The sequence below is a fragment of the Bombus affinis genome, chromosome 8 (genome assembly GCF_024516045.1).
Source record: "Bombus affinis isolate iyBomAffi1 chromosome 8, iyBomAffi1.2, whole genome shotgun sequence".
Taxonomy (NCBI): domain Eukaryota; kingdom Metazoa; phylum Arthropoda; class Insecta; order Hymenoptera; family Apidae; genus Bombus; species Bombus affinis.
In genome coordinates this window covers 2,272,966-2,293,303 of record NC_066351.1, presented here as the reverse complement: position 1 = coordinate 2,293,303, position 20,338 = coordinate 2,272,966, and the positions used below count along the sequence as shown (strand labels likewise).

The window sequence follows — 20,338 nt, the reverse complement described above, 5'->3', positions numbered from 1 at the left end:
TGTAAGTAGTTTATTACTATTGCTGTTTGTAACATGAAAATATTACAATCCCTAGAACGATAAATTTTCTGAATGAAAATTTTAGTTTTACATAGGAATTATCCTTAACGATTCCTTTGCACTCTTTCCAGGTGTTATATATATATATCATTGTCAGCATAGCGTAACCGTGCATTTTCTGCTGCATTATACAGAATACATATTCTAGCCATACACACATATATATTCACCTGTATACATATATATTATGTTAAATATCTATGTATCTTCGCTTATGGGTCAGCATTGGCACGATTCCAAGAATATTTTACAAATTTGGAGCTGTTCGAAGTCTGCTCAATAAAAAAAAAGAAAAAAAATTGCATGAATTTCTTACGTTTGTTCGGTTTTATCTTTGACAAGAACTCATTAAAATTTGGACATAATGGGGATTATATTATCAAGATTTCGCGTAAGTCTCCGGTAGTATGTAAATAACATTAATACTGTATTACGGAGGTTAACATTTTGTCATGTTATAAATCTTTTACTAAGCATTCGAAAATAATTTAGATATAATATTTTATAACGAATGCTTAAACTTTTAACGCATAATGTATTATGTTTTATAATATTTAAATGCAATTAATTGAAACACATTTCTTTATATATGATAAATTTTTAGGTTAGGCGCGAAAATAAGGAAGTTTCGAATAAGTTCACTAAAGAATAACTTTATTATCATAATATATAATAATATAAATTCCTAAACATTTACAATTTATGATTTTTGTAGCTTAATATCTATAACCATATTTGAATAAGATTTCTAATATTGAATAATTAATTAACATTGACTTTTAATGTATGCAGAATTCTCGTACAACACAAAACTATTATTCAATGATATTACGTTCCAATTATTTAAATTTTGTCAAACCAAAAAGACAGAAAGTAATATATACATGCAAAGTAAAAATATAAGAAAATAAAAATATACATACAAACGTTTGTAGTTGCTTTGTCTTAAAAAATTGTATAAAGATACTTACTTATTTTATGTTGTATAATAAAAATTATTATATAAAAATAAAGTATTATAACCTGAAACGTAACATAAATTTCCATTTGAATTTGATAATTAAATTTCATTTTCTTTTAAAATATGTTAGTATGTAAATAAGTGCATTGAGAGGAGAGAGAGAAAGAGAATATTATATATGGAAATACTTTTCCTTTTATTAATAATGTAATTGGGTTAAAATAAATTATTTTTACATTTCAGAGGAAGAAAACAACAATTGAAATTTTGGAGGATCTTGATGCGGTAAAATATTTATATTTTTTTACTTGTATTTATATTGATAACTAGATAAGTAATCAAAAATTCCTTCTTTAACAGAAAATTAAAGAGATAGAAAGATATGGATATAGTACAGAACAAAGACATAAAAAGATTGTTGGAACTCTGATTTTATATAGTGTGATACTTTATATCATAACAGCATTCATTTTTTACTTCTATTTCTTCCCTGCATCACTATATGATCAAATATTTTATATCATTCCACTGTTAATTTTTCCAATTCTGTAAGTATTTTAATTCTATTTATTTCCTTTAAAAAATTATTCAAGATGTATGACAAAATGTACTTCATTGTCGCAGCATATTGCTTACAAAAAAGATGGTAACGTGGTATTATAAATGTAAAATTTCTAAAAATCAAGATAGATTAAGTAGTATGCAATCTGAAAAAAAGAAAATTCTAGATGAAGTTACAGAGACTGAAACATATAAAAAAGCTAAAGAAATTCTGTTAAAGTTTGCACCTGATCAATTAAGAATGACTCCAGTAAGTAAATCTATAATATAATTTCTTTATTTTAGTTACATAATATAATCTTTAGAAATTTTTAATAATTGAATTATTTTTCCATTTTTCAGTTGTCCCCGCAGGTTTGTATTTTACATGATAAAATATATGAAGAATGAATTTTTGATAATTATGAGTATCTTCTTGGATAAGAAAGTACTAGAGAAACATTTGAATATATAGAAGATAAAAAGGCTAGTAAAAGATTCTTTCATTTTAGACAACTTTTAAAGCATCATCATCAACAGAAACTCCTAAACGATCAAGTACACCACAGCACATAATATCTCCAGTATCACCTTCTACGGAACTGAGAAGACGTGTAATAATAAATCAAAATCAACCACTGAATGTGCATAGTAGTATACCTGCTAACACTGGTCTTGTCCCAGTTGGTATAGCTTCCACTCAGAATCCATTAAATACTTCCTTCCAGGGTGGTATTAGACCAGTTAATACTCCAATTCGTGATTATCGTTAGTATTTTTAGGACTACGATTACTAATTTTTAATTTTTTAATTTATTAAAAATTAATTTATTGAAGTAAAGTTTTTTTTATTGAGGTTTTTTATTACTAGGAACTCCGTTACCACGTCCAGTATTAGCGCGGCAAAGGACTTATTTGGATCGATTGATTGATTATCTTGTTGGAGATGGTCCATCGAATCGATATGCATTAGTGTGTCGAAATTGTGAGTCTCACAATGGGATGGCTCTCAAAGAGGAATTTGAATATTTCGGTAAACATTTGTCATAATCTGCCAAAAAGAGTTAAGTATAAAGATTTAATTACGTTACTAAATATTCAAAATATATGTATTTTGATTTTGTAGGATTCAGATGTTGTTATTGCAACTTTTGGAATCGTGCAAGAAAACAGAAGCCATCTGCTCCGAAGTTAACGTATAATGTTGCACATAGTAGTTCATCTTTAAATACTTCTGAATATCTAGCATCTGATCCAAATGTAGCAGAACATTTAAAACCTCCGCAAACGGAATCAATAAATGCATCGGATACAGGTTTGGATAAAAAGAAAACTAATGTATAAATTATTTGGGATTGAAGAAATAATTGGAATCAATCGAAAATAATTTTTAGATTCAGATATCGAAGTCGTTGAGCGACCAACAGAAGCATTGGAAAAGATTGAACACGTTACTGAACCAGTTAAAGATACATGTGGTAAGTAACGTTGTTGTTAATCATACTCATAATCTAATATATTTTTTGGTACTATAAATAATTACAATCACAGATGAATCAAACAATTCCGAGCCACATAATGCGAAATCGGACACTACGGAGTCCGAAACGAAAGAAGCACATAATTGTGACGAGAGTGATGAAAAAATGGATATCGACGAATCATCGTCTTAAAAAAATATATTTTGAAATAATTTATAACACGAAACCTTTTGTTATGAAACGTTATGTGTTAACAAAATATATTTTGAAATAATGTGCAACATGAAATTTTATTCAATCTTAATCGTAAGATCTGCAAAAGGTCCACCCTAAGTCCATGCTTTATAATTAATCCTTACTATATAAGTAATATAATTCTTTTGCAAATTTTTCTCTAAAATAAATCTTTCATAGTTACGTCATTCCAGATCTGCCATCTTTACTAGTGATGAATCTGAACTCTTAGGAATAAAAAAACAACCTATTGTAAAAAAAAGAAAAGCACAGGTAATTTAAGAATATTTTTTCGAAAACTGATCGGCTATTTATTGTCTTTACGCGGGATAACAATTATAGATATTCTATAATTTTCAATTAGTTCCGTGCTAAAAATGGGGTGCGCTAATGTCGCAGCTTCTTGGCGCTTTTCTATGTGCTTGGTAGCAGCTGTTAGTAGTCGCTATGTTATATTCTTTTATGTCATTTTTAAATTATTAAATAAATGTAATTGTTTTAATTGCTTTGTTATAGTTGATTTCTTATTTATCAAATACAATATATTTAAGAAAATAATATAGTAAATATACTACGAAAATAAGAATTATTTATTATTATTCAAATAAAATGGTTTTAAGAACACTTGTATTCAAACTTGTTTGAATTTGTGATAATTTCGGTTGATCAAAAAAAGACATTGTGGAATGAATGCATAATATTAAGCTAATTTTTAAAGTATTTTTCTTGTATCTATTTCTGCAAACTTTCTTTTAAATGGATAATAAGGTATACAAAAATAAAGTTTCATTGAATTTATGTAAATATTAATGCGTTACTTTCAGGAGCTTTTTAACGAGCTGATAGCACTTCGACAAATGCAACTCGAACTCCAACAACTTTATACTTTGTTACGTTTAATGAGGGTTGATTTGGAAAAGATTATAGGTAATTTTACTTCATTAAGTGGTAAGTATTTTTTGTTTTCGTTCATTTTCGTTGAACTTTGTTAACACTTTGGTAAAATATATAAACGGAAATGTCTCTTTTAGGTGAATGAAAAATAAATTTAAATACATTTATATATATTTGATCTCTGTGTATATATTTAAATAAGTCTGCAAAATGGAAAAAGAAATAATATTAGGAACATCATTGTCATCATCTCTGCGAAGAAAATCTTTTCTATTACAAAGTGCATTATCACCAAAATTGGTAGAAAACAATGATGAAGCTGAAAGATTGGCTAGACGTCATGAATTAAATGCTTCTACAGCATCAGTAGAAAATTTAAGCACAAATAAAAAACGAAGATCTTTGGGTCTTGGTTTTCTAGCACATATGCCAACACATGAGATAAAGGATCGTATGGCTGAATGTATAAAACTTAATATTGAAAACAAGATTAATGTGAAAAATGCATTTAGTCTTGAAATAATTGACTTCATGTCCTATATGATAAAAAAACAAGATGCCAACATATCTAATTTGCAAGCAGCTAGTACATCTTTAGATGTAAGCACAAAAATCTATGGTTTTCGTGTAGATGGAGTTTATACTGAAATAATGAAAATAGCTAGTGGAATAGATAAGCAACAAAATGATAGCTCAATTGATGAAGTAAATGGAGAGCTAAATACCGAGCAAGGAGATCAAGTAAAAGATCTACGAATACATAAGAAAAAGGGGAAAAAGAAAAACAAACAGAAGATTTTTAGTACGACAGATAGCTTAAAAGGAACTGTAGAAATTATGAAGCCTTCTTTGTGGATAATGGAAAATGAGGATACACAAACTACAGATGCATTGTATCAAGTAATGCTGTCTAATCATGCAAATTCAAACTATTCTTTACATTTGTATCATGATGTTATTGTGGATGTTGTAGAACATAAAATAGACAAAAAAGACGCGAAAATAATTATTCCCCAGATGGAAGATTTTTCTAAATTAGAAATATGTCCACCTTTAACCAATTTTGAATTTCAAAATTGGATCAACGATATTGGGAAAGAAACAGAAGAAGAAAAAGAAGATGATAAAGATATAAAGTCAAAGAGTGACAATGAAAATGGATTTCAGTTTGATTTAGATGCCAGCTTACCATCTGAGGAAGAAGTGCTTCGTGATGATATGAATTATTTAGATATTCAAGATGATGTGGAAAATACAGAGAAATGTGCAGAGATACAAAAACCAACAGAAAAAATTGTAGACTTATGTAAAGTTTTATCTAATGTTGGAATGATTAAAACATCTGAGTATTCCTTCCTTCAGAAAAGTTTGAATATACACTGGGCTGGTCCATCTCATTGGAGAATAAGTAATTTTTCAAAACTATCTGGAAGTAAAATTATCGCCGCTTGTCCACAAAAACCGGGTAGAAAAAGAAAAGAAATAGAAATATGTTATGACGACAGTATAAAAGCAACAGTAATACCAAAATTTGTAGTAAGTAAAGTTACAAAGTTTGAAGCTGCCAATTTAGAGTGGTATGAAGAAAGACTTACATTACCACGAGATATGCATTATGATATTGCAAGTGCTGCTAAATTGTACCTTCATGAATTAATACATATAAATATGAAAGAGGATCAATTAGATGCTACTCATGTATCTGATATAGAGAATTATAATTATGATAATGAAAATGATATATCAAATTATTGTCCATATGTCCCTAATGAAGACTATGCATCAAATGAAGACAATAATGATCTTGAAAATAATGATGAAGCAGAAACACAAATGATTTTTACTGGAGATAACTTAGTAGCTATTCCTAAATTAACAAATAAGATATCTATTGCATATAGTACACGTGCTAAAAGAATCGATATGCGACAACTAAAAAAATCCATTTGGAAAAGCTTAACTATGTGCAATGATACAGAAAATATTGAAGACCGAGAAAAAGAAAATAGAATGAAAGAAAATAGATGTTTTAGTGAGATTTGTAAAACATTACCGAATTTATTATCAAAAGCCAATATAGAAGTCCTAAGTTTTCCTATTTCTTTTGTATCATTGCTACATTTAGCAAATGAAAAGACATTAAAAATACAGTCTGTTCCAGATATGTCTGATCTTATCATAGAAGCAAGTTAAGTACATATATACTATAATCAACAATAAAATAACAGAATAATATTAAGACCATAATAAAATGCAAATATTATTTTATATATTGTTATGACCTTATATAAATCGTGCATTAAAACAGAGTTTTGTTAATATCTAGTTGTGTCTAGTTCTTTCCATTATTCTTTAATTACATTATGATATATATATATATATATATATATATATATATATATAGACGAAAAATTTTTAACTTTTGTAAATATAATGTGAATAAATGAAAAATATAAACAACATAGACAATATGTATACTTATTGTTTTCTTTATATTCTAATGTCACTTTTTCGGCTCGCTCACGCACTCTATCTTTATATCTTTATGTTAAAATCAATGTACTTTTAAGCCAATAACCTAAGTATTCCCTGAATTCTATCTTTTTATCATCTTCGACAGTATTAAGAAATTATCGTCAATGATTCACATAAAAATTAATGTTTAGATATGATTGGAAAGCGATATCTTTTGGTATCTATCGAAAAATGCATTTCACGCCGTTTTTACCGGAACATTTCAAATATGCCAATTAAAGATGAAAAATCAAAATGTGCAAACGATAAAGGAAATGGTCAAAAATCGAAAAAAGAAACTAATGTTAACATCAAACCTCAATTAAAAAATTATGATTCCTTTTCACCAGACATCAAAGGTGACATAAAAGTTTGTATGATTGGAGGCGGCGAGTCATTGATGTATGCTGCTGTTCTTCTAAAACAATTTCGTCTTATAAAACGAATACATGTGGTAGATACAAAAGATTCATTGGCTAATGCAATTTTAGATATTAGTCATATTGACACATCACCTCGTGTAAAATATTTTAAAAGAAAACATTTAAAAGAGGCTCTTAAAGAAGTATGTATTTATTTATTAAAGAACGAAACAAATGAGCAGTACGTCCCCAATACAACACTGACCCAACGTTGATAAAATTGATACGTAGAAATCGATATGGTTTACAGATAGATATTATCGCATTAATGGATGAGACAAATGCTAATATTGATGTAAGTCCCGCAGCACAATTTGAGGCTGCATCGACATACGTGAGCGAAATGGCTGAACAAATGGTACAATTGAGTTCAGAATCTTTGGTAGCTGTTTTTACTCGGCCAGTAACGGCTATACTTCCCATGGTGTCAGAAATTTACAAACTTGCTGGTTGGTGGGATCCAGACAGAATTATTGGTTCCACTGCACATGATCGTATGCGAATGGAGGCATTAACCGCGAATCTTCTGGATTTAAATCCTGCATTCTTATCAGTTCCAATGGTTGGCGGGGCAGATTCGAACACTATTGTTCCCCTTTTGTCGTGTGCTTCTCCAATCAATCGATTTAACAATGTATGAAAATGTAGTCATTTACATTAAACTGTTATATGTATTTAGGGAGAGAATTTTTTTATGCACATTCTAACACCTTATATTAAAAATTCATGTAGGCGCAACAAGAAATGTTGTTACAATCATTACGTACCGCAGATAAAGAAATGGCAAATATTGAATTTAAAGGTCCAGTGCTGTCTGATGGAGCTGCAACTGCCAAATTAATCCTTGCGCTTGTCGAAGGACTTAGCGGTTATAAAAATGTTATTTCCTCTGCTTATGTACGATCAAATATTTTGCCGGGATGTCGATATTTCACCAGCCAATTGCAATTCGGCCCAGGCGGTATACAAAAAAATTTTGGACTACCAAAAATGTCTGCTGCGGAAATAGTACTTGTAGAACAGGCAATCCCTTCTATCAATGAATATATCGAAATGGGATCGAAAGCAGTACATAATAATAGACATATCACACTGAAAACTGTATAAATTCATCTTTTTCTTTTTATAAATGATTTCATCTTATATAAAAATTATACAACTTGTTATTAAATGCAAACTAGCTTTTTTCAGGTAATTTAACAGAAAAGATGCCTAAATTTTTACCATTTATTCTCTACTGTTTCGTATACAATAAAAGTAATAGGAACGTATCGATTTTTATGTGATTGACCATAATACCTCTGTTCTATTTATGTATGTATAATAATATCATGTTTGAAGTCTATACTGTATACATAAAAATTGTACTTCAATATGTGGAAAGTATGTACTTAAATATAGGAAAGATGAAAAATGTTAAAAAAAAGGTGCCACAATTTTTGAGGCATCAAAAAGTTTTTTCCTAAACATTGTTTTTATCTAAAAGGAACCTATTATATTTTCAAAGTTTCGTCTAAATTAAAGGTCATTCTCGGAAGAATAGCTGAAATTATTTTTATAAGTATTTATAATAATATTTTTAGTGATATATAATATTAACATATATTTTATTTATTTCTTTGCATTTCTTTCTTATCGATGCACAAGCCGAGTCGTTATTTTATAACATATACATACAATGTACTGTTGTTCGTATCAGTTTGATTTGTAGTTTCAAACGGAGCGTATCTCGACTGGTGAATACCCGATAGGAACGAACACGAAATAACAAGGAACGTAACTTAATACACATTTAAATTGAAAACAATATATTTACACTCAATTGATTTATTTAACAGAAAGTGACAAGTGAAAAGAAAAATTGCTGATATCTACAAATTTACCGATATATTATTTAAGCATTAAATGAACACCGTGTGCCATAAAAGTACTTTTTTATAAAGGTCATGACAAATATGTTAGAAATCATGACACTTATAAATATTGAAACTATAAACATCGAAACAAAACACAAAGTGATTTAAGTTTAAATTTGGATCGATCGGCACCAACGGTTGGTTAAGATGGGAATCTTGTTTGGATTTCTGTCAAGATTTGGCGTAAGTCAGTGCATCAACTTTTTATAAGTACATACTATATTATTTTATAAGCAGTACAAATTTATTTCTTAAAAGTTTATAACCTTTAATTTTTATAAAGAGGAGATTTAAGCTTTTTAACCTAATTAGAAGAAGATTCATAATATTGAATGATTAATCAACATCGATTTGTAATTCATGTAGAATTGTCACGCAATACGAAATTACTATACAATGACATTACATTCATATTATTTAAATTTTGTCACTGTTAAATTAAAAACAGTTGAAAAATTATATACATAAAGATATCTGTAATTATTTTTTAAATAGAAATATATGATATCCGTTTTTATTAAAATATGGTATAAATGTATGTGTTTCATGTCACATAATAAAAACTACTATATAAAAATATGATATCATACTTCCAAACAAAAGTTATAATTAAATATGCTATGCATGTAGTTATTTATAAAGTTTCATATTAATTATTATGCCAAGAACATCCTTGGTTCACTGTGCTGAATTCATTTCAATTCAATAATTGAAATTCATCTTTTTTTAAATATGTAAATATATACACTAAGGGAAAAAGAGAATAAATGTAATGTATATAATGTAATGCTTATAAAGTAAAATAAATACTTATAGAAAACTGATCTCATATATAAATATGCCATTATTTGCAATATAAATTTATAATGTAAATTATTTTTATATTTCAGAGGAAGAAAACAACAATTGAAATTTTGGAGGATCTTGATGTGGTAAAATATTTATATTCTTTTACTTGTTGATAATTATATTTATGTTAATAACTAGACAAGTAATAAAAAATTCCTTCTTTAACAGAAAATTAGAGAGATAGAAAGATATGGATATAGTACAGAACAAAGACATAAAAAAATTATTGGGACTCTGATATTATATAGTGTGATACTTTATATTATAACAGCATTCATTTTTTACTTTTATTTCTTCCCTGCATCATTATATGATCAAATATTTTATATCATTCCACTGTTAATTTTTCCAATTCTGTAAGTATTTTAATTGTATTTATTTCCTTTACTAAATTATTCAAAAGGTATGACAAAATGTATTTCATTGTCACAGAATATTGCTTACAAAAAGGATGGTAACGTGGTATTATAAATGTAAAATTTCTAAAAATCAAGATAGATTAAGTAGTATGCAATCTGAAAAAAAGAAAATTCTGGATGAAGTTGCAGAGATTGAAACATATAAAAAAGCTAAAGAAATTTTGTTAAAGTTTGCGCCTGATCAACTAAAAATGACTCCAGTAAGTGCATTGACTATAGTATTAATATAATTTTTTTTATTTTAACTCATTTTTCAGTTGTCTATAATATACAGGTTTATATTTCAAACAATTAGTTATATGAAAACAGTTTGGAAAGGAAGGCAATGCATCTACTAAAAGAACCTTTCATTTTAGCCTGCAATAGAAATTCCTGAACAATCTAGTACACCACAATATATAAAATCTGCTAAATCTTCTTTTGGGGAACTGAGGAAGCGTGTAACAATAAGTCAAAATCAAACACTAAATGCGCAAAGCTGTGTATCTTCTAACACTGGCCCTGTCCCAGCTGGCGTAACTCCTGTTCGCAATTTACCAAATACTCCTCTTCAGAGTAGTGATAAACTAGTCAATACTCCAAATTGCAATTATAGTTAGTATCTTGTGGATTACAGTTAGTAACTTTTATTTTTTTATATCATTTCTATTTTATTGTCTTTTATTGTAACTTTATCAAAGCAAAATCTTACATAATAGGGTCTCCTTTATTACGTTCATCAACCTTACCACGTCCAATATTATCGCCGCAAAGGACTAATTTGGATCGAATAATTGATTATCTCTTTGGGGATGGTCCATCTAATCGATATGCATTAATTTGTCAAGGTTGTGAGTCGCATAATGGAATGGCTCTCAAGGAGGAATTTGAATATTTTGGTAAACATTTGTTATAATCTGCCAGCAAGAATTATGTATAAAGATTTAATTATAATAATAAATATTCAAAATGTATGTATTTTTATTTTGTAGGATTTAAATGTTGTTACTGCAATTTTTGGAATCCTGCAAGGAAACAGAAGCCATCTGCTCCAAAACTAGAATACAATATTACACTTAGTAATCCATCTTTAAACAATTCTGAACATTTATCAACTAACACCAGTACAGAACTTTTGGAAGATGGACAAACTGAATCAAAGGGTACATCTGATTCAGGTTTGAAAGTATACCTTATATACCTTATTATAGCTTAGTATAGAAAGTATACCTTACTATGATCTTATTGATTTAAAAAAAATAATCTGAGTCAAGAAAAAAATTATTTTTAGATTTAGATATGAAAGCAGTTGAAAAATCTACAGAAACGTTGGAAGAGATTGAATCTACTACTGAATCAGAAAAAATACATGATGTTGATAACAAGTGAGTTAATAACAATTAAACATGTTTATAATCCAATATTTTTACTAACAGGAATAATTGCAATTATGTAGACTAACTAGATACTGCGAAATCGGAACGAAAAAAGTACATAATCGTGAAGAAAGTATAGAAAAAATAGATATCGATGAATTTCCATCTTAAAAAAAATATGTAGAAGTAATTTCCATTGTAAAACTGTTATAAAATATGCGTACTACAATCTGTGTATACTATAAACATATATTATAGTTTTCATTATACTATACATGGAGATATATATACATACATATAAATGTACGGATATACACACATGTAAATATCTCCCTTTTTAATAAACTTTTTATATGCTTTTTAATGTTTATTCGCGTTTAATATTCTCGAAATTATTTTCGAAATGAATTCCGTAAAACGCAATGTTTTCTCTTTTGGTTTGTGTAGCCAATTGCGAGTGCTGATTTAACAAAATGTCTGCTTGCGTTTTGTGTTCTTAAAAGTACAAAACTATGCTCATTCGAGTACACGTGTGAATTGGTCTCAGTTTACATAGTAAAAATAGTGCTCGGTCGTCGACGGATTATCGTTCGAGGTAAATCTAACGATTTTTTCGGCATCGTTCTGTAATGATAGTAAAAGAGCGCGAATATCGAGAGACAAGTAACAAACATATCACTTTGTGTGAATCATATCGCGTGTAATGATTTATTGTCAACGATGAACGTGCGAAATGTTTGTGCTTGAATGATCTTCATGCACGAAATTCATCGTGCTGCATAACGACATAAAACACCGTATAAAAACGCGGATAGACTGAAAATGTGTCACTCACAATTATTGGAACGCAATTAATCTTGTCACGATAGTTAAATATAAATAGCAACGGGAATTGTTGATCGTATCTTTGCAAGTATTTTTCGACTACCTTCAGTGGGCGCCATAACAACGTCCATTTGTCTGTTACAATCATTGTGTGATAAGTGTTTATTTTTTCCATTTAATTGTTTTATATTTATTAATAACATACAATTTGATCATCAATCTCATCGTTATTTTATCTACACTTGTGAAGTCGTTCATGTTCATTGAAAGTTATACTATCAACGAGGGTATATTAGGTGGGGCAGATTTTATTAACCCGGTGTAATACACGTGTGGCCGACTTTTATGGAGAATGATTGTATTAATGTATAAATTATGTTAATATACAGATTCGTTCATATCGTATAAAATTATACATTTTACAAAAAGAGTAAATGTTGACCATATATATTTTGCAATTTGTTTCAGTTTGTAATATATAATAAAAAGTGGTAAATGTACATTATTATTTATTTAATGTAATTATTTGTTACAGATCAATAAATATGCCAGAACTAACTGAACTCGACAAAGCTGCAAGCTCCGAACCTACTAAGGTCGAAGCAGCTGCAGCAGGATCTGGAACTGATACAGATTCAGATGACACTATGCCAGAATTGGACGATGCAGGAGCTGGGGGTACTGTTGGTTTCCCAGGGACAACCGTCACTGGTCTTCCCATTGATATGGTTTCTAAAGCAAAACAAAGTCGAGGAGAGAAAAAAGCCAGGAAGCTTATGAGCAAATTGGGATTAAAGCCTGTATGTTGTATGAATGCAATATACCATATATTTTTTTATATATATGATTAAATAAATACTTGAAATTGTTTTGTTCAGGTGCAAGGAGTTAACAGAGTGACTATTCGTAAATCAAAAAATATTCTTTTTGTAATCAATAAGCCAGATGTGTTAAAGAATCCAGCTTCAGATACTTACATAGTGTTTGGCGAAGCCAAGGTAAAATTTTGGAAATAACTTGAAGTAGTATGTTAGAAAAATAATATCTCAGAGAAGGTGATGATTAGTTTTGTGTTTCGCATATTATGAATTAAAGAAATGTAGAAAAAGTTCCTTGGCAGACTGATACGTTTAATAATTGTACATTTTTTCAAATATTATGGTTTTCAATTATTTAACGAAATTATTTGTTTTACAGATTGAGGATCTTAGTCAACAAGCTCAAGTAGCAGCAGCTGAGAAGTTTAAGGAACCACCAGTTATTCCAGCAACTGAAGCTGGTGGTAGTACTACGGTAAGATATTGTATTTGATTGCTATAAAAATCTCTAACGCAACATTTCATATTTGATACTAACTTTATCTTTTAACTTTGTATTTTTAAAGGTTGTTGCACCAATACAAGAAGAATCAGAGGAAGAAGTAGACGAAACGGGCGTCGAAGAAAAAGACATTGACCTAGTAATGTGTCAAGCCAATGTGTCTCGAGGGAAGGCTATTAAAGCTCTTAAAAATAATCAGAATGATATTGTCAATGCTATTATGGTAAGTTTACAAACGGAAATACAAAATTTTATAGAACACAATTATATGATGATTTTACCAACGGTTTCGCATTTATTTTATAATCAGATTTATAATATTGTTGAAAATCTTGGCAGACTGATTAAATCTGTGTATTAAAAAAAACGATTTTATCTATATCATTCGAAAACTTATCTTTGTTTTTTGTCGGTTTCAGGAATTGACAATGTGATGAAGCTACTTTGCAGTAGGGTACGCTACGTCGTAGCTATCATTGTGACATCATCTTATTTTATAATCTACGTCATCAGGAAAGAACATCATCCTTTTTTTTCTCTCATTACACGTTGAAAGGATTAAGCTCGAATACTAAGAGGCATGGAGATCGTGATGTTTGTCTCAAAAGAATTCACATGTATATACATAATTCATATGAAAAAAAAATAAATACACTAAGGACATTATGTTGTTTGCGTGTTATTTCACAAATTTACGATATGAAATTAAATAAAAATCGAAGTAGACTTCGTTGACATCGTTGCATAACGCTGGAATCATCGGTGCGCGAAATAATGGCGCGTGAACATTATTGATTATCAGCATTGCGATGCGGTAAGACAATGGTGGTAATAAAGATTTATTTCTCATTTCTATCTTATCGACAGATGGTTAAATGTCAAAAAATTTCAAATTCGAGGAAATATGAATAGATGGCAGTGCATGACATATTCCACGAATTACAGATATTCACAACCTTTTCAAATAATTCTTCTGATCATCTAAAATATGTATGTATATGAAAATATACAATTTTAATAATTAAATATTAAATAATGAAACTGTGAAGAAATGGTAAAGTTAAATACGTTTTACCTTATCAAAATTGCAATATCCTATTTCATATAAAAAGACTATTAGTTTTTTTTCTAAAAATCTCATCAAACGAGAATAAACGATATAAGTACATACATCGAAAGTATAACTAAGGACGTAATTTTTATTTTCTTTAAATACTTGTTTCATGTATACTCCAGTTTCATCAGTCGGAGATAAGTAATGTCGGGGATGATAGCTATTCGCGATGGCCGTGCTCGACGGAAGTTTCATAAGCCGTTTCGCGCACATGTCGCGCGCGCATCGCATCGCCGAGGGCTGGAAAAAAGCTGCGATATTAGAGCGTGGACGTGCACCATTCTCTCTATCCGGCCGGGAATCCGCTAATATTTGAGATTTCGGTCTCGTATATGACGCTACCTACGGTGACATCTGGCACGGATCTTAAGACGCTTTATTGCCGGCAAGAAGCGTTTGCAATATTGTCACGTAATAAAGGGACACCGCGAGGGAAACACCTGCGGGACACGAGTAATCGAATTTCCATTCGGTCCGCCATTGGATCTTTCCAGCGTTGCGTAAAACGGTTATAGATCGTTTTATAAGAATGACACGCCTTACCAAATGAAAAATGGCAATCCTTTAGTAATTTTGAATTTAACTTTTTGTCTTATGATATTGTGTGGAAATTTGTGATATTTGTGGACTAAAATTGAAAAATTTGTCGTCATGTTCGTAGTATGAATTATAGGTTAAGGTTAATTAATAACATGGATTGATTGATCAAATCGAACCAATTTACTTAGTGTTTTCATCGTACGATATGAGAGATAGGACAACAACAATATATATATATACTACGAACTTTGTAAGTTTTAAATGTTATTATGCACAGCGCAATTATTAATTAAAATTTAGCAGCTATCCATTTGAAAGTATAGGTTTATTGGATTTGACGTTACAAATATTACAAATTTTGACATACAATTTTCGAAGTTGTCCAGTTTCCTATACTTTATAACACTTTATAACGCTAACAAAGTATAACCTTATAACACTGTGAACAGATGAAATCATTCCATGTGTCACGCGGTTACAAATTAGATTTTATAGCAGATAATTAAACATATAATATTCTTCCGCAGCGAAAAAGCGAAATTCTGTAAAATTTTATGTCAATTCATGTAAATGATGAATCTTTTTATCGCTTACTTTTTATTATATAGTCAAAGAAGCTGCGAAACAAAGTGAAGGATTCGACGTTTGCGAATGGAAAGACGTGTCACAGGAAGGAATAAAAGAATAGTGAAGAAGGAAAAAGAGGATTGCGATCAAAGAGAGGAAGGGTAGAAGTGGTTGGCAGCCGATCCGTCTCCGACATGTCTGATTGTTCCCTTAACGATCGGCTGACAGGGAAGACGTATGTCGGTGCCATCAGATAATGCGACCGGCGTTGATGTGTACGCGGCCCATGGTACGCGTAAGCGTTTTGTAAACGCTTCGCACGTCTCCATGGTGGCGTTCGTTCAGCGACATCTTCATAACGTTCTGGACAAAAAGACTGTCATGTTGCGTCGCGTTGTTGCGTCATGGCCCACGAACATCGATTCAATCGATTCAAAAATTCTCGTATCTGATGTTCCACCTTTTTATCTTTTTAATTATTCAACGTTTATCGCCAATATTCTTATTGAACAAATTTTCTTCAAGTTCTTTAAGATCTATTTGATCTTGATCGAATAATATGAAATAATATGAAAATCTTTGGGTTACAGGTTCGTGTTTGAGAGAAAAGAGCAATTTTGAGGCACGTTTTATTTCATGCTGATGACGAGAAAAATCGAATGGTGTAATTTTTATGGAAATTTAATAAGATGATTATTTAATTACGTCCTTTTAGCCTGTTCTCGATCATTTTTTTAAAAATAAGTTAAGTAAGTTATTCAACCATTGGTATAATTGTACTTTTTTTCTCACTTGCAATTTAACTTGATTTTTTAATATTTTACTTATATTATATTATTTATTTATATTACTGTATCTATTCGTAGCCTATTTCATATTTTATACCTTGTTCGACCGTTCGCGGAGAGACGCGATCTCGAGGAAGCGCGTCGACAGGAATCTTAAATTCTCGTTACGATTATACAATCGACGCCACGAAATGATCGATCCCCTATTTCGTTTAGGATAATAGAGGTAGTTAAATTGATTATAACACTGAGTTAACAAATTACAATTTACACTTTATTTCAACAACTTGTAGACATAGACAGTTACGCTCGGTGCGTATAGATATAAGTTAAACGGATGACTGATCTAGATCAGATATAGACAGTGAAGAGATGTTGACTGATCCGAAGATGATGAATCAGTGAAGTTCGGTGACGATGCTGTCGCAGAGGAAAACTATCGCTGGGTGTTGGTCGCTCCACCACCGGTCGCGTGCGGGTGGAAATGACCGTCGAACAAGGGAAAAACCCGACTTTCTCATTTTTTATCTGATGGAACAATAGTCATAAGGAACCTCTTGAGTCGAAGGTGTTTTATACCAATTAACGGCCTTAACGGTAAAATTGAAAAGCTTAGGCTTATGACAGTTCCTTATGATTATTACGGTCCGACTAATTATACTTGCACAGCGAGTGGTCGCGTTGACCGAGGGATGAATTCTGATTGATGTAAAGAGTCACCGGACGTAACATATCTACTATTCTGATAGTATTTCGTGGACATAAGGTAAGGAATATTCTTCGATTGATCCTAAAAATATATTCCTTGTGTGAAATTTCCTGGATTTCAGAATTGAAACAAAAAGCATAGCTCGCAAATAAATTTTTATTAAACAGTGTTCATCACGAGTATTATATTTCTTAGCGTCACAGTGATTTTACAAAGAGCGCTATTATATTAGGTCATCCTATAAGTTCGTGCCGACTTTTGTGTATACACTTCATATGTCGATTTATGAACATACGGCGATAAGGGACCAATGCACTTGAGCTTAGCTGATCGAGAACAGGCTAGAGCAGATTTTCGTGGGTACAAGATCGTAATATAGCGAACACAGTGACTTCTAACAGTAAAAAATCATGAGTGAAATGCGTATCCATTTTCGACATCTCATGTTATATGAATTTCGGAAAGGAAGTTCTGTAACAATTGCCACGAAAAACATATGTGCTGTTTACGGAGAAAATGCGCTTTCATCTCGCACCTGTAGGAAGTGGTTCCAACGTTTTAGAGCTGGGAATTTCTGTTTAGAAGACGAGGAACGCTCCGGGCGTCCTCCTCAGACAGACGAAGATAAAATTCGGGATCTTGTTGAAAAATCACGAAGTTTGACAGTTCAAGAGATGTCAAATGTTCTGAAAATACCTAAGACAACGATTCATAGGTGTTTAAAAAAATGGGGATGGTGTCAAAGTTAAACGTTTGGGTGCCCCATGAACTTACGGAACGGGAGCGTTACAAAAAAATTGTCTGAATTTAATTGGGAAATTTTACCACATCCCCCATATTCCCCAGACATTGCCCCATCTGATTATCACCTGTTCAGAGCATTACAACACTTTTTAGTAGGTAAAAAATTTGAAAATATTGACATTCTCAAAAATAGCTTAGAAAATTATTTTAAAGAAAAACAAGAGAACTTTTATCGAGACGGAATAATGGCCCTACCAGAAAAATGGGAAGAAGTTGTACAACGAGAGGGGGATTACATTTTTTTATGAAACTGAAAGGTATGTAAACAATCTTAACATATATAACCGCTCAAAAAACGGCACGAACTTATGGGATGACCTAATATTTAGTGCGCTGCACAGAATTATACTTCTTACATGTTGTGATGGAACAGAAGATCAAAATGGTACGGAAAATATTACAAAATAGAAGGAATGTATCGAGAAATATTAGTTTGTCCGAAAAGCGTCTTTCTTTTATAGACACGTCCTTTACAACGATGCATCTTTATAGAAGCGTGAAATCTAATCTATCGAATGTTGTGATCTTTATCTTGATAGAACAAAATGGATCATACGTAATTCGATAAAATAATATAAAATGGAAAATGTTGTGCATCCATTATTTCCTTATAGAACGAAAGAAACTTTTCGAACGACCTAATACATTGCCTCGTAGATTGAAAGCTAATTTTTGCAGAGCCTCGGATACTCGTGGTCTTTCAAAGCGCACAAAGATAAGCCGCTCTTCAAACATGTGCCCGTTTCCTGTACTTCTGCAACACCACGCTGCTTCGTCGCTACTAAATCAAAAGAACGATCGAATGAAATTGTCTCCTATTGGCTTGCTTCGTTAACTAAATAAAAATTCATTGGTACTGAAACGTGGTCACATACTAAGAAAGGTTAAAGTTAAATCTTAAACTATCTAGAATCGTTAATCTTCAGAAATCGAATACACGTGTAATAGATGGTTGTTTTTAAAGTGGTTTCCATTTTTTCTAGATACTAATAGGCGTTCTATTATACGATTAAGTTACCTAAATGCTGCACGCGAATTCATTCGCAATGATGCACGGTTCCAGTCGATGAACCCTTGTTGAACTTTCTGTTCGTGTACAGTGTTCACGCGCCATCGTCGTGTTTAACAAGCCGTTGACGAGTCGTATGAACACGTTTCCCTTCGACGAGCGTGCACGTGTTCCTTGGGATCCTGGTGCTGGCGTGCGAGTTTGACGCACCACTTTTAAAACGGATTGACGCGCGTCGGTTTCCCGCTAATGGCAGGGTTCGCATAAACGCACAGACACACCGCGATAAGGCCAATTTGACGGATCGTTTCGCGTAGCTGACGAGCTGCCACCATGTTGTTTGTCTGTGAATATGAGACGATATGACGAATCCAAATAGACGGCCGAGAAATGGAAAGTTAGAATTTTCTGACGGTCGTTGTCGTTTGAAGACATCGGAAATTAATCGCGCGTTATGCAATCAGATTATGTCCTTTGCGAAATGTCAAAGTACCAGAAGTATCGCATATTAAGGAAAAAAGTAACTGTAAAACCAGCTTAAGATTTTTCATTCTCGTACAAATATACAAGGCGCAAGAGATAAAATCAGATTTAGCAGTATGTAAGCAAAAGATAGTTCAAATCTATAAAAATTAGCGTTACAATTTCATTTTATCGTATCAGGAGTTTGATTTTTCAACAAGAATAAATAATGTCTTCTATGTTCTTCTTTTTTATAATGAAAACTATCTATTTTTCAGAAAGAAGGAAAGGATATTTCAAACACGATATACTTCGTTCCTTTAACCCTTTGCACTCCGAATTTTGTTTCAATTTCGTTAGCAGTAGCTTCCAACGTTTTTAAGTGTTTATTTGAAATTTACTTTAACTAAAAAGTAAGACAATTTAAATAAATAAGGTAAGAAAGAAATTCACTTAAATACCAGTTCTATTCACACTATTGCTGTATTTTGTAATTTTTAAGTGTATGATATATCTTGAAACAATTTCCAGGATACAATCCTGCTTTTCTTTCGC

General features: G+C 31.0%; 3 protein-coding genes and 1 long non-coding RNA gene across 13 annotated transcripts in view; all 4 read left to right on the top strand.

Annotated features, from left to right (window-relative positions):
• The window catches only part of LOC126919390 (nascent polypeptide-associated complex subunit alpha), a 115,626-nt gene extending 101,170 nt beyond the window's left edge, over positions 1–14,456 (top strand). The window contains exons 1-14 of one of the 7 annotated variants that reach the window (XM_050728575.1): positions 194–451; positions 1,265–1,306; positions 1,382–1,569; positions 1,646–1,832; positions 1,925–1,936; positions 2,074–2,329; positions 2,433–2,594; positions 11,262–11,447; positions 11,561–11,654; positions 13,006–13,270; positions 13,349–13,468; positions 13,668–13,763; positions 13,855–14,013; positions 14,210–14,456. In XM_050728575.1, coding sequence (XP_050584532.1) covers positions 425–451; positions 1,265–1,306; positions 1,382–1,569; positions 1,646–1,832; positions 1,925–1,936; positions 2,074–2,329; positions 2,433–2,594; positions 11,262–11,447; positions 11,561–11,654; positions 13,006–13,270; positions 13,349–13,468; positions 13,668–13,763; positions 13,855–14,013; positions 14,210–14,224 — 1,809 coding nt within the window. In that variant the 5' untranslated portion in view covers positions 194–424 and the 3' untranslated portion in view covers positions 14,225–14,456. Of the gene's footprint in view, positions 1–190; positions 452–1,264; positions 1,307–1,381; positions 1,570–1,645; positions 1,833–1,924; positions 1,937–2,073; positions 2,330–2,432; positions 2,595–9,072; positions 9,206–9,912; positions 9,955–10,039; positions 10,228–10,303; positions 10,491–10,646; positions 10,885–10,988; positions 11,169–11,261; positions 11,448–11,560; positions 11,655–12,086; positions 12,241–13,005; positions 13,271–13,348; positions 13,469–13,667; positions 13,764–13,854; positions 14,014–14,209 lie in introns of those variants that run through there. The other 6 variants (XM_050728580.1, XM_050728579.1, XM_050728578.1 and 3 more) reach the window with 6 other exon arrangements.
• Positions 3,437–6,491, top strand: LOC126919386 (condensin complex subunit 2-like). Of its 2 annotated transcripts, none has more exons than XM_050728561.1 (3): positions 3,437–3,549; positions 4,101–4,224; positions 4,308–6,491. In XM_050728561.1, the coding sequence occupies exon 3, from the start codon at positions 4,381–4,383 to the stop codon at positions 6,361–6,363; it is 1,983 nt and encodes a 660-aa protein (XP_050584518.1). In that variant the 5' UTR covers positions 3,437–3,549; positions 4,101–4,224; positions 4,308–4,380; the 3' UTR covers positions 6,364–6,491. The 2 variants fall into 2 exon arrangements, with proteins under 2 accessions (XP_050584518.1, XP_050584517.1); XM_050728560.1 differs by lacking the exon at positions 3,437–3,549 and adding an exon at positions 3,798–4,044.
• Positions 6,645–9,205, top strand: LOC126919422 (malate dehydrogenase, mitochondrial-like). Its single transcript, XM_050728712.1, has 3 exons — positions 6,645–7,249; positions 7,357–7,740; positions 7,839–9,205. Exons 1-3 carry the CDS (start codon positions 6,839–6,841, stop codon positions 8,211–8,213), a joined length of 1,170 nt encoding a protein of 389 aa, XP_050584669.1. The 5' UTR covers positions 6,645–6,838; the 3' UTR covers positions 8,214–9,205.
• Positions 14,457–15,846: 1,390 nt separating the features above from the next.
• Positions 15,847–20,214, top strand: LOC126919465 (uncharacterized). 3 transcript variants are annotated; one of them, XR_007711650.1, is made up of 8 exons: positions 15,847–16,300; positions 16,602–16,760; positions 16,878–17,025; positions 17,155–17,396; positions 17,469–17,565; positions 18,991–19,195; positions 19,296–19,922; positions 20,062–20,214. It is a non-coding gene; the product is annotated as an uncharacterized LOC126919465 (long non-coding RNA). The 3 variants fall into 3 exon arrangements; XR_007711651.1 differs by having other exon boundaries at positions 15,847–16,760; positions 19,296–19,918; XR_007711649.1 differs by having other exon boundaries at positions 15,847–16,760.
• The last annotated feature ends 124 nt before the right edge of the window (positions 20,215–20,338 follow it).